The sequence below is a fragment of the Anabrus simplex genome, chromosome 2, assembly GCF_040414725.1.
Source record: "Anabrus simplex isolate iqAnaSimp1 chromosome 2, ASM4041472v1, whole genome shotgun sequence".
Taxonomy (NCBI): Eukaryota; Metazoa; Arthropoda; class Insecta; order Orthoptera; family Tettigoniidae; genus Anabrus; species Anabrus simplex.
The window spans coordinates 69542796-69557459 of record NC_090266.1 but is presented as its reverse complement, the minus strand read 5'-3'; the positions used below and the strand labels follow the sequence as shown (position 1 = coordinate 69557459).

The following is a 14664-nucleotide window of genomic DNA, read 5'->3' as shown; positions in this document are numbered from 1 at the left end:
TGTAGTAATTAAATGTGAGAAGATTTTTTTTCTTTTTGTGAAACTTATAACCTGACATTTCACCCCGTCTATCGTGTAATGCAGTATGCCTTTTCTGCCAGACTCTAATAATTCTCATGTAATTTCTTTTATCTTCCCCAATCTTTGATGTTTTCTATTTCAGTTTCTTTTCAGTTGCCTAAACAATCGACTTTATCAGTTTGTTTTACTATCATAGGAGCTTGTATAGTTTAAATCGCTCATCCACTCAAAATGGATTTGATAATTAAATCCGTGCTAGTTTACTGAAAAACCCATGTTGTTATATTATATGTAACGAGGCAATTACCATTACTTCAAATCAAAACACTCAATAAAACTCATGTAAGGATCTACTGAAGAGGTCGTTTATTGCACAAAATAACTAAGTTTTATATCTGAAGACTTATACATAGTGACATGGTTCAGCGATGGCTGGCACTGCGCTGCTCCAGTGTGCTCCAGAATCTTTCATCCTCGACGTTGGCGCTCTCCAAGTCTCTCTTACCACGAGCAGCCCAGAAGGGATCCTGAAGCCCAAGAGCTCGCACTGGGACCAAATTTCGCTTGCCTCTGGAAGCCCAGAAAGGCTCTTGTAATCCAAGAGTGCGAAGTTTAAGCATGTCGCGCTTGCCTCGGGCTGCCCAGAAAGGATCTTGCATGGACAAAGCCCTTAGTGAAGACTTGTCACGCTTTCCCCTCGCTGCCCAGAAAGGATCGTATAGTCTCAGAGCGCGTTCCTTGGCGATGTTCCGCTTGCCTTGTCCTGAGGACGAAGATTCCTGCAGGGTAACATTGCTCCTTTTACCACGTGCTGCCCAGAATGGGTCGTTCTCCATCAGTACAGCTCGCGGCTTCCCCTAGATGAACAGACAAGGGAGATTATGTGAAGGTGAACATTCAAAATTAACTGTTAACAAGACATATTTTCACCCTCACCGACAAAATTTTACTACTAGTTGTATGGCCATATGGTCGTAAATGTATTCGTCATCAAAACTATGTCAATGGAAAAATTATGTTTTCAAAATTGTCGTTGTGTTTTCTGAACTGTTCAACGGTTTACACAAGGTAAATGCTTTATTAAGGTCATGATCGTTACCTTTTTAGCCCAAGGCCCGTCCTATGCACTCGTCGTCCAAAACATGTATGAGCTAGTACTGTGTTACGTGCCAGTTCGGCCGTAGCGTTCTTCGGTATTTCCTGAAAGGGGTGAGTAAGCCAGACCGGAGCCTCAGAGCAGGCCCTAGGACATGCCGCGACCTCTCCTACTATTGTGCTTTCATCTTTCTCTGTGTGCTTTCCCGAAGGCGAAACGAGAATGTTCCGTCTCTAGCCGAGTCCAGAAGATTCTAGTACTCCATCAACGATAGCCTTGAACACTCATTCAGTAGTTGGAGTAGTAAAGGAGTAGTGCTGGCTGGTAGCGTAGTCGTATTAACGCGTTAGTAAATAAAGGTTACAGATCTCTTCACAAAGTTATGAGGGTATTTAGGGGTTGTAGTAAGGACGTAAATGAGACAGCGTATAAGTCCCCGGTAGGACCTAGTGTATAGTTCTAGTGTATAGGAAAACAGCACGATTTGTTCTGGGTGATTTCTGACAAGTAGTGTTACGAAAATGTTTCAAACTTTGGGCTGGGAAGACGTTGGAGTAAGGACACGAGATGCTCGACTATGTGGTATGTTTCAAGTTGTCAGTTGAGAGTTGGCATGGAATGACAGAAGTGGACTAAGAAGCGTGAGCGGAGCTTTTAAGAGTAGGGAAGATCATAATATGAAGATAAATTTGGGATTCAGGAGGACAGATTGGGCGAAACATTAATTGTTTGCTATTTGTTTTACGTCGCACCCACACAGATAGGTCTTATGGCGACGATGGTATAGGATTCATTTATAGGACGAGGAGTAAGGGACTGGAATATATTAAAGACTTGACACGGAAAAGGATGTGAGTGCCAGGAAGTAAATTTTCGGGAGAAAATGCTTTATTTATGTGTTTTTCATGCACAATAAGTCTTGTTTTTTGTCTAGAACTAGTATCACTAATAATATCATCAATAATTTGTATTGAACGTAAGAAGGATAACTATTATCCTGAACAATACAAAATTAGGAAGAACGGATTTCCTTGGAGAAGTCATGATATTGTGCATTCGCGTTATCCAGCATCTGAAGTCTCTTCTCTTGGTATTACGTACAGATATTACATATGTACCATTTCTGAAGACCTGTATGTTCCTGAATTCTGTATATCTTTCCTTCTTGAAGGCAGCATAGTCCTATCACTGAAAGATATCTTTATTTTAATTTTTGGTAAATCTGTCACTGTTACTTTGATCCACGATTTGTTAGTGATCTGCAATGATGTCGTGTTTATAAATATATCAGCTGAACCGGAGAAACAGAAGAAATCAAATTTATCCATTGTCACCGCCCGAAATGGATGTTGAAGTTGTACTGTACTCACTAAATACTGAATGTATTCAGCCATCATGGCACTGCAAACTCGTTTTCATTTCTCAATAACGCCAAAGTCGCGATCACAAAGTGTATAAGAATGTCCGGAGACCAGACAATTTAGTTCAGTGGAATAATAGTATCATCTAACCACCAGATGCATGTTATTTGACACTCTGCATAAGACAACGGAAAATGTAACGGTGATTAAGGTAAACAGAGCGCAGAAGGTTCAACAGCGTTGCTTCTACTAACACGACATGGCATTTGCATCCTTCTCCATGCCAATAATCTTGTAGTTCCATCCGATGCCATCCGTACGAACTATGAAGCAGGTAGGCGACAATTCCATCTCTTCCCAGGTCATTGGCGACGATACATAGATTGTTGTCGATGCAAAACCTGATTTTTGACACATTTGGCACCTGAATCCTTGTCCATGTCAAGTCTTCAATCATGAAGGGAAATTTTCGATACATTTCCAAGTCCGTCGAAAAAGTTTAAGAAAAAGTTAGGTGACAGTTGATAGGTAATCTGCCACCTGGGTGACATCCCTAAATGCAGATCATATTGATGACTGATGGCTGTCGTCATGTTGTTGGAGCGTCGAGGGTGTGGTGAGTGTTTCCACATAATCAGTGTCTGAGTATCGTCGTGTTAGAGTACGGAGTGCTCAGTTCTGTGTGTGTACTGCCTTGGAGTACTGTGTGTGTACCGACGTGCAGTCAGTGTGTGGAACAGTTGGTGTCAGTAAAGTTAGAGCAGTGTTCATTGTCGTTGATGTGAGGTCGTTAGCACTGCTGAGTTGACCACCCAGTAGTTGCTAGTGTTAAGTAGTTCACTGTGTGGAGTGGTCACGTGAATTGTCTGTGTTGACTGTGTGAGTAGCGGACTTTCACTGTAGTCGAGCCAAGGAACAATTGTAATGTGTTGTCGTGGTCAGCGCCATGTGTTCAAGCCATCAGCGTTTAGCTGCTCTATGTGAAAATGTACGAAGCGAAAATGAAAGGTGAAACATGTGAATAAGCATTGTAGCCCGTTCCAGCTGGAACTCTGCTGAGAGAGACTTGTAAGTAGACAGCAGTTGGCGTAGTCTGGTAATAAATGTTTCAATATAATTGTGTACTAACTGGTTCAATCCTGAATTGAATTAGAACAATAAAACTGTGTTTTATTCGTAACGAGTGAAGACTAGGGGAGTCAACTAAAACGTTCATCTCAAATAACTCGTGACCCGTTAATGATGTTGAAAATCTGTCTTCACGTTTATTATTTATCTGCTGTCTACAAGGATACTGAAAACGTTAAGTCATACAACGTTATCATGGTGTATTTACGGATACTGTAAAGAAAATGCGTAGCTCTCAGAAGTATGTCAACAGCTCAGGTTTAATAAGTAGTACGGCCTTCGGCCACCTGATTAATTCAAATAGGGTGGTTCGCAGCTGGCATCTGATACAGTGATGGGTACGCCTTTCCTATCAGCGTGGTCAGCTAATTGTACGTGGTATATTTTCCACTACTCCGTCATAATTTTTGCATATATTCGGCGGACATCATGGTGGTTGTCTACCTCTTCCTCGTCTTCGTTCTCTTATACCAGGTGGCCCCCAGCCCCATACTTCTTACTTACAAGGGTCCCGCATGCACTAATGAAGAATGGGATAACTTATCTCTGGTTACAAAGGAGCGCTACAACGTGATATACTTCGAATGCGAAACAAATAGCAGACATTTTACTACACACGATCTGTAACACTGTGCATTCGTAAACACGCCAAAGACGCATAAATAAAGCATATTAACACATTAGTTTATACAGTACAGAGATTCCACTCTGCCAAATGAGACTCAGTACTTTAAAAGAATTTATTAAACAGATCCACCTATTCAATACTTATCGAAATGATTATAAGTTCGTTTTAAACTTGTAGGATATTTTTCGGCCTTTTTGGCCAACTTGAGCTAAAATCAAAATTGACTGGTCATAAAAGTGATACGTTATTTACAAAGATACAGATTAAAATTTGCAAATTAAAAAACGCATATAATGCCAAATTAACATGAAGCGCCACTTTTTAAAACGTGCTTGATGTATTTTTGGCTAGATAATATTCTGGTATAGTCGTTGGTGAATTAAAATGAAAATCGATGTGAAGACGCCAGTGTTGTTAACGATATGTATTATGTTCAGTGCTTGTCAGAAGTTCCTGGAAGAATCGCACTTTTTTTAATGTTGACGCTTTTTTGTGACGAAGTTAAATGCTGGGAAGTCATTTGACGCTCACAGTTTATGTCCAAATTTATCAATCTATTTTTCAAACTATTTATGGTAAGTTCATCCGCAATACGGGAAATAGCTCTAAGTGTTTCAAGAGACCACCATCGAGTGTACGGTTTCATTGAGACGTAGGATAAACCCATTCCTCTGCGGAGTAGCTGCCTTTGGATATTTCATTTATAACTAACCAAAATTCAACATGACATTTTAACTATAAATTAATTATTGAGTTGTACCTCATGGCAACATTGAATGAAAGTGAAACATGGACGACAGGTATTGCTGAAAGAAAGGTAATAAAAATGTTTGAAATGTGGTGTTACAGAGTAATGCTGAAGGTGAAATGGGTAGATTGCTAGGACACAGCTTAACATGCCCAAGACTTGCTGAGTTAGTTTTTTAGTGAAGTGTAGTAGGTAAGAACGGTAGAGGTAGACCAAGGCATCAATATGACATCAGATTAGAGTATTTATATGACGCACTAGTCATGTATAAATGAATTGGTTAGCACATGATAAGGCGCTATGAAAGCTGCATCATATTACTTACGAACTGGTGACGCAAACAACAAGTAATGATACCACTATTTCCCGAATACCTGATACTGGCCGCACATAAGCGACTGCAGCTATCGATCTCGGTATTTTGCTCTTTTTTCATAACACTAAAGTCACTCTAAGTATTACAAAGGGAAATGCTGTTGCCACTGTTTCGAGTTAGTGTTTGGGACAAACCAATAATAATTTCGTACGATTTTCCTTAGCCTGGTGCTGCTCTGGTAAGGCAGACCTACCGACGTCTGGCGTGTATGGGAACTTCTTCTGTTGTAGTGCAGGATAGTGTTGTGCGAGTTGCTGGGTACAGTACAAATACCCAGTCCCCCAGTCATGGTAATTAAAATCTTAATGTTACATTTTCTAATCCAGCCAGGAAGGGGGTGTACCAATCATCTGTCAACTGTTCTAAATGAGGTTGAAGTTTTGTCTTTTAACCTGTGTTGATGTGGTACAGTTAGGTTTATTTATAATTATCATAAAATTAACTACGGCTGCGATTGTGAAGGCCTATGTAATTTAGATACCTTTCTGGTATGAAATTTCAGTCCACTTTCCTACAACTCTACGTAACTCGAGGCTGATTCCAATTAAGACTGATCAGCCTGGCAGGAAGTGATTATGATATCAGTGGATTGTGGCGAAGAGGAAATTATGAAATTATGTGGATAGAACGCTCCTGAAAGCTTCAGGTCATAGAAACTCCAACTTACTGAAAACTACCAGTTGTGATCCTAAGATAATGGTTCATAACGATTAACTTCACTTCTAAACTAGAGAAACAAACAACTGCCTACCTCAAAGCAAATATTTGTCATACCTTGTTGAGCATATCCTGAAAGGCATGGCCAATTGGACTCTTCTTTCCTCTCGCAGCCCAGAACGGTTCCTCCGAGGACAAGGAATCTCTCTGCCCCCGCCGACCTCTTGCTGCCCAGAAAGGTTCCTCAGAAGACATGGGGTCCATATAGGAACGACGTCCGCGTGCAGCCCAGAAAGGTTCCTCCAAGGAAGATCGGCGATCAACATAAGAAGCAACTTCACGCCCACTACGTCGGCCCCTCGACACCCAGAATGGTTCGTCTGATGATGAAAGCTCTGGAATTCCTCGACGATTTCTATCAATCCATAATAATTTTCCAACTTGTTCTCGACGACCTCTTGCGGCCCAGAATGGTTCTTCGAGGGAACTCGGTGAGGAACTCGATGAGCCATCGTACCTGCGTCCTCGTGCAACCCAAAAGTGATCGTTGTCACTGCTAGAAATTTGGACTGGAAGTTCCTGCTTCCGTCGTCCTAAATAAATGAAATGTGGTTCATCAGCGAACAGCGGCTCAACTCGCCGGTACCGTCCACTATCCCATGGAACGTAAATCTCCTCAACTGAGGCTTGTTCTTCTGCTTTATTGTGGTTCGTCGAATATGGTGATATATCGTGTCCGGGCAATTTCGTCTTAGTAGAAGAGAGAGGGTACAAATCTTGACTATCCAGGCTCTCAGCTAATGAGTCATCACCGTTCCTATAACGCTCACGTCTTCCCCTGTTGGCCCAAAATGGTGGTGGCTGTTCCTCTGAATTCAAACCAGAATGGCGCTTTTGACTCGACCACAAGTTGATCTCACTCTCTGAAGGAGCTATCAGCTGCATGTCACTGCCATTCTCTTGTGGGCTGAAACTGTTGTTCCTTACCTGAAAGATCGATACATGCATTACTTCAGGCACTGTATTTCATCAAACTAATCAAAGCACATGGACATTTATGAACTTTGGTAAAATTCGAATTTGTAACCCGGGGCCGATGACCTTCGATGTTAGGCCCCTTAAAACAACAAGCATCATCATCATCATCAATTTGTAACCCTCACTCTACAAGAATAAATTTAAATGTAACATATGCACGGAGTTCCTTGTATTCTAGTACAATTTTGAACTGAGTATGAGAATCACAACTTACGGAACTCCAAGTACAGTATTTGAAGCTAACTGTCTTAGGCATGTGCAGACACATTCATGACATTACAGATTATTTCACTTCACATAGATTTTATTGTTAATTAAACGTATAAGTTATAACCCTTTGACTGCCAGTCGAGTTTGCAGATTCTCCTAGAAAATGTATCAATGAAATAATGAAATGCACGTTATTTCTCTATTGTAATATCTTGATAATTATTCGATGTATCTGCCTGTTCTTTTTGAAGCTAAAGGTTTATTTTATAAATAAATTAATGTCATTGAACATTTTTGATGTAACAAATCTTTCTAAAATCCACAAATTTTCAAAATTTTAAATCATGACATTCAATATTTCTAAAGTGTCAAATCTTTCTAAAACAAAAAAAATCAAAATTTTCTAAATTTGTGAAGTCTCCTTATACTTCGGAGTTCTCATGTAGTATTTCTTCCTCACATTGCTTACTAGTGGACGCTATTTGGTGGTGCATCAGAGAATAAACATGTGTCTAATTCCATGCTCAAAGAAGCAACCCGTACGGTGAAGGAAAGGTACTTTAACCTACTAGTTGCTCCGCATAGAAATGGCAGATAGAAGGGTAGTAGATTGTATTTGACACTCAATTCTAACTAAATATTACTGCAATGAAACATTCTTTAGTTTTCACTACTTTGCCCTTAAGATAGAATGTGATAGAGTCGTGTGAAGAAAAATCATTTAGGTTGTTTGTGATGATGATGTTGATTATTATTGTCATTATTATTATTATTATTATTATTATTATTATTTTCACGTTCCACTGACTACTTCTAAGGCTTTCACAGACGTCAAGGTGGCAAAATTTTGTCCCATGGTGTTTAATTTACCTGCCGATAAATTACTGGCACGAGACTGAAGAATCTGTTCATAGATCACAAGTATAAAGATTGGACTTTCCATCTAATCAATACTATTGTTTATTGTAAGGTACTTCAACAGTTCATTATGATATGTCACTGGTCTTTATGTTCAATCACACACACACTACTTTGAGTTCTGTATTACAATGTTAAATGCTCTTATTTTAAGTTTTAAAAGCCAATTTCAATGGTACTAGGTTTTTATAAAACTTGCGTCAGTAGAAAGTCTATGTTTTCTAAAAGTTTAATAGTAAAGTATCACATGTCTTGATGTTTTTAACATACTTTTACTTCTACAATGAAACAGGTGTGAGTTGTGTCTTTTGAAGGGGCCAGTAAAGTGAGTTTGAAGTCTTCATGTGATTTCCTCGAGGAAATTTTGATAATCCGATACAGCACACTTCTCCAATAAATCGCAAATATGAAGGAACGAACATTTTCACCATCAAACTTCAGATAATGGCGCTGTACTTCAATTAATGTCACGGCCGCATCCTTCCCACTCCAAGGCCCTTCCTATCCCATCGCGGCCATAAAACCTATCTGTATCGGTGCGACGTAAAGCGAATTGTAAAGAAAAAACCCCACATCAATTTAATTCAAGAATCCCACTTCACTAACACCATCCTTCAGGTTAATACACTGGTTTGCTATATCTTAAGACTATTTGATTATATTAAATCTATGTTCTAAGGTCTAATACAATAATATGGTCCAGCATTGATAATTTATGTTGAAGTCGATTAGTTCTTGGTGAAATTTTACATCAATGATCTCCCCATCTACATGCTGCTTTCCTCCCTATGTAACCAATTAAATATAAAACTGAACGCTGTTCGATTAGTGAGGTCTACAAATAACATTTCTTCCTCCGTTTCGTATATCTCAATCGCTATTTTAACAGAGTAGAACGTGAAATATTTCATCTGTTCCAATTTGCTATTTATTATTTGACATTCAGTCTTCCATCTTTCCATACTAACATCAATTTCTTACCTACGCTCTTTCCATTATCTATATTTACGTTTCAACCTATTAGGCCGCAAGTTTGTTATATTGCCTGTCAGTATAACCAGGTATTGAGCATAATTCACACTAGTTACATTTTCACCTAACTGAATACCACCCGGCCACTTTCCAAATCGGGATATTTTTTATTTAAATCACTTAGGGACCACCAGAGTATATTATTTTGTACTCTACAAGTTAAGTGACAGGGCTTGTATTTGATCGGACATATATTTATTTTTCATGGCAATTATGCACTATTAATTCCCGCAAAAGTGCATTTATACATAACAAAGAAAACCAAAGAACATAGTTCTGCGCTCGGTTATCATTGGTCCACCGAAAAACAAGTTCAAATATTCACTACTCCTCCTGTTAATATCGCATGTAAACCATAAACTATAATAGCAAGGTATCACACTCTTGGAAGAATCATGTAACTACTCTGAACCAAGAGCTCACTCGATCATTTGACTCTCAACATCAATACCTTTGTATGTCTACAATATCCCACTTTTTTTTACAACCCATCTACACGATCACACAAGCTGAACTCGGCGAGGGTCTCAACTAATGCAAGTATGGTAAAACAGCTTGTCTGGTTGGTGTGTGAGGAGAACAAATTAAGAATGTTTGTCCTGCTATGGAGCACTGGCTCCTCCAACTGATGAACAATTGCGTCCATTCACTGAAGACTCCAAAAAATGAGAGAAGATAGATTCATATCTATTCTTAAGCCTGGTAAAGATCAGAATGACGAGAAGACCTACAGGTTTCACTTCTTTTCTATCTCTATAAGTTGCTATAAATATGGATTTTCCAAAGATTAATGAACAGCATTGAACCATGGCTCATCCCACAGCAAGAACCTTCACAGGAGGGAAAAGCTGCATATTGCTGGTTCTGAAACAGACTCACCACACTGAAGACAGCTTCAAAGGACGGCTGATAACAGAAGCCGTCTTAATATATCTCTCAGCAACCTACGATGCCGTCAGTCATCGACTCATTGTAGTAAATATCTATTAAATGATTCAGGACTACCAGCTCACCAGTATGATTGGAAATCTTCAAATCAGGAGATTCTTTGTGGAATTCTAGGGCAAGAGAAGCAGGAGGGATACAAAAAAACTCTAATACCCAATGGTAGTGTGCTTCTATTGGCCATATTCACCTTCTATACCAAGGATCAGGCAATACCTGAAGGAATTCAGAGCTTAACTTTTACCGCCGATTGAGCACTCACTGGTCAAACTGGCTGTTTCTAGAGGAAGGAAGAGACAATAATGCCAGCGCTGAAGGATTTTACCATCTACAACATGGAGAATCATCTGAAGCCGGGTCTAGCGAAAATTCAGACCTGTGCTTTTCATGTGAAAAAAAAACAACCAGAAGACTGAATATCACGTGGGAAAACACTCGAAAACAACACTGTGAGACTCCAGGGGTTTTCTGGACCGCGGCCTGGCTTACAGGAAATAATGACTGCTGCGAATAATGTGATACAGAAACTGACGGGAACAACTTGAGGAGCAGAACCAAGCACAGTGAAAACCTCGATCATAGCGTTTGCTACCCAGCAACCTATTATACGATTCCAGTGCAATATAGTTCTCGCTGTACCAAAATACAGTAATGGACGTGGCACTTACTGAAACATGTTCCAATATCGCAGGTTCTCTGGAACCCACATCCCTGGAAAATCCATATTGTATCTACAAGAGAGTGGGGCCTGACATCTAACGAGAGGTAGCAGCGAGAAAGGAGAAGACCCATCTGACCCATCCCTTGTATGTTTAGGAGTCATCACGACCTCAAGACGACTTGCCAAAGCAAGTGCAATTCAAAAATGTAGCGTGCAAACTGCGAACATCTCATGGATTGGAAAACATACAATGAAGATCTTGTGCCTGGTCAGATGAAGGATTTGACGACTTAGGAGACCTCTGGATACGCTACGCTCGGATGTCACGAAGTATAAGACTAACATACTTGCAGAGTCATGCGAGTGCAGCGAAAAGCAGAGTTCAGTCCATTTTCTGAAATGTAACCTGTGCTCAGTCACCTGTGCTGTGAAGGGACTGTCCGAGGCAACAATGTATGCACTCGATGTTAAAAGCTTCTGGTGCACCAAAAACTAAGTCTTTGTGCAGCATTTTTACATACTGTAGGCTATACGCTGTATAAACATTTTTCTTTGTCTTCTTGGGCTTGTTTCATGCTTTCTTTCTCATTGTGTATTAACATGCTTCTGACATAATAATAATAATAATAATAATAATAATAATAATAATAATAATAATAATACACAGTTCAAAAGAATTAGTGGAACATGTAGCGGAATATACGTCATACTGCATAGAATAATTGACAACTAGCAATGCTATCAGTATTCTTGCAGTTAAATTGCACAACAAATCATCATTTCATTCTCATTCACTATTGCAAAACAATCTTAAGTGTCCGAATAGTGTCAGAAACCAAGTGAGAATAACCACTCATTCAGTCATCCAGTTTCGTTTTCTTGCAAGCCTGACAGCTTTAGTATTGTGTATGCCCTCCGCAAACAGTCATCACAGTCTGACATCTACGTGACGTACTACGTACAAGTCTACGGAGGTCACTCTACGGTATCCGTTCCCATTCTTCATGGAGAGTCTCTGATGCAACAGAACGACCAAGAACAAGTCTGTCAAGCATGTTCCACACGCGCTGAATAGTATTTAGGCCAGGACTCACCACTGGCCTTTCCAACACTTAAATGTGAAACTTTCTCAAGACGTATCTGGTGTCATCCACTATATGAGGCCCGGCATGAGAAGGAATTCAAGGCCAACACTATATGCAACACTAACGCATGGTCTAACAATATCTGGTTGATGTATTTCCTGGGGGTAAGGCGGCCACGGACAACGACAAGATCTGTACGCTGTCAACACTAATGTCACCCGCACACCACCACTGAATCTATCCACTTGTCATACATGAGAAGGAATTCGAGGCCAACATCGTATGCAGCAACCACCACATGGTCTAACAAGATCTGGTTGATGTATTTCCTGGCGGTAAGGCGGCCACGGAGGACAAGATCTGTATGTCTGTCAACACTAATGTCACCCGCACACCACGACTGAATCTGGCCACTTGCTGTACAACATTTGGTAAGTAACGCTCACAAGGGTCTCTCCATAGAAGTACACGACCATCACTTTCAGTCAGGGAAATCGTAACTTGTCTGTGAACAACACAGCTCTCCAATGGCCCAAGTTGCCAACTGACATGACCACGGTCAAACAGAAAGGCGCTCAAACAGGTCGTCTGTGTCGAAAGTTCTTTCGCATAGACTGTTTCTTATAGTCAGGTCGGATACCGTGACTCCTGCTGCTCTTCTGTGGTCTTGTTGCAATTCTCTGGTACTGGTAGTACGACAGTGCATCGCAGAAATGACCAGATACCGGTTGTCACGTTGCGTTGTTGGGTTGTTCAATCCACCTGCCTTGTTGTATCGATTCCATAACCGATATAAAGGTTCTGGATTTTTAGGTACGAATAGGTTGGAAAGTAAATGTATTTCAATAAGGCGCAAATATCAACTAGCTGCTCCAGGGTTATGTCGGTGAACTGCATAAATTGTAGTGTTTCTGATAGTTCAGATTCTTAATATTTATGCAACCCTCACTGCAGAACCGGTGTCTGGGTAGCAGACGCTTGCGCCTTGGTTAAATACATTTGCATTCTAACATATTCATGCCTAAAAGTCCATTCCCTGGAACACAGACGGGGAAACACTGAAGCCCTTGGCAACACGATGGGAAGTCCACACCACAGTGACTGTTCTTGCGACTTGTATGTCGTTAAGATGCAGTGGCGGGGATAAGAGCGGGGGTCCCCTGACTTGTGAGGGGCCCATGACTGTTTCTTAATTCATTAGCTGAAGAGTGATTTTACATATAGATAAAGCTACAGCACACAACTCAGTATTTTTATTACAGAGGGTTATTCCAAACGTAGGCGATCGTAGTGCAGAGCTTCTCTCGTCAATAGGAGTATGATAGTTTTTTCTGAAAGAATGTGGGTTCCCAACCTGTTCTAATAACAACCATCCCTTGCTGCTACTCACAACAATTACCAATGCTTTTGAAGTAATTAGCGAGTTCTGAGAACCCAGTACTCAGCGAAGGTGCGATAACAAAGACTTCCTCCTCATCTAAACTCTAAATACTGAAGTTTCGAGCCTGTTTATAACTCTCGGCAGTCAGTGTAGCTAAGTATGCCTACGATGGACGATTGAGTTGTATATAGTAGTAAATTATTTGGTCCTAGGAATGAGGTTATTTCTTAATATTGTGATCAGCGTCTTTTGATCACTATAATATTGGAATATGCATTTCTTGCGTGTGTTTTTTTGTGTGTGTGTGTGTTTGTTTGTGGGTTCATAGCATATAAGTTTTAATTCCTCCGCATTAGAAAACTAAATTGTGTATCTTATTGATATTATTATTATTATTATTATTATTATTATTATTATTATTATTATTATTATTATTATTATTAGCCTCCGTGGCTCAGGCGGCAGCGCGCCGGCCTCTCACCGTGGGATACCGTGGTTCAAATCCCGGTCACTCCATATGAGATTTGTGCTGGACAAAGCAGAGGCAGGACAGGTTTTTCTCTGGGTACTCCGGTTTTCCCTGTCATAATTCATTCCAGCAACATTCTCCACTAACATTTCATTTCATCTATCAGCCATTTATCATTACCCCAGAGGAGTGCGACAGGCTTCGGCAGCCGGCACATTTCCTATCCTCGCCGGTAGATGAGGGCTTCATTCATTTCATTCCTGACTCGGTCGAATGACTGGAAACAGGCTATGGATTTCCTGTGTCTAACCTGGTGTCTTTCCTTGCATTTTATCTTATTATTTTCTATTTATTTATCCTACCCCATTCGTCCCTGATTCATCTATGTTACTTCTCACGCACATAGGGTGTGATAGAACATTTTAATTGGAGCTTAATGTTGCCGTCAGCTCCCGCTTGGAGCGCTGGGCCAGCATACAGCGAGCCACCTGGTGACGAATGAACGTACCACTATAGCTCGAACGGTAATGCATTCTTCAATTCAATCGCTCATTATTGGAGAAGTCTTCCTCGTGAACAGTCGAGATTTCCTCCTGAAGTACATGTCTACAAGTACGGGCCGTGAAACATCAATGTTAACAATAATAATAACACTATAGTCATCTGTTCTCTTTCCTCATTGTCATGTTTTTTCCCTAGATAAGCTAACAAAGCCTTCTCCGTCCGGACCATAAAATCCTCTGGTAGAGTGGGAGGTAAAGCATTTTACTTGTGGGTTAGAGCGGTTAGCTATGTGCTCAGCCGCCTTCGCTTCCAAGATTTAAAGGCGAACTCATTTCTGGTGTAGGCTAAGTGAACCTCAGGTCCGTGTGCCACTCCAGAAGTGGAAGATTTGTTAGTAATATTTTTC

The 14664-nt window shown here is 40.4% G+C and overlaps 1 protein-coding gene across 1 annotated transcript; it reads right to left on the bottom strand.

Annotated features, from left to right (window-relative positions):
- Window positions 1-443: 443 nt before the first annotated feature.
- natalisin lies at window positions 444-6888 on the bottom strand (the record flags this gene model as incomplete). The annotated part of the gene is made up of 2 exons (XM_067139841.2): window positions 444-878; window positions 6133-6888. Coding segments are annotated over 2 exons (1191 nt in total), but the record flags the coding sequence as incomplete, so codon positions are not given.
- Between the last annotated feature and the right edge of the window lie 7776 nt (window positions 6889-14664).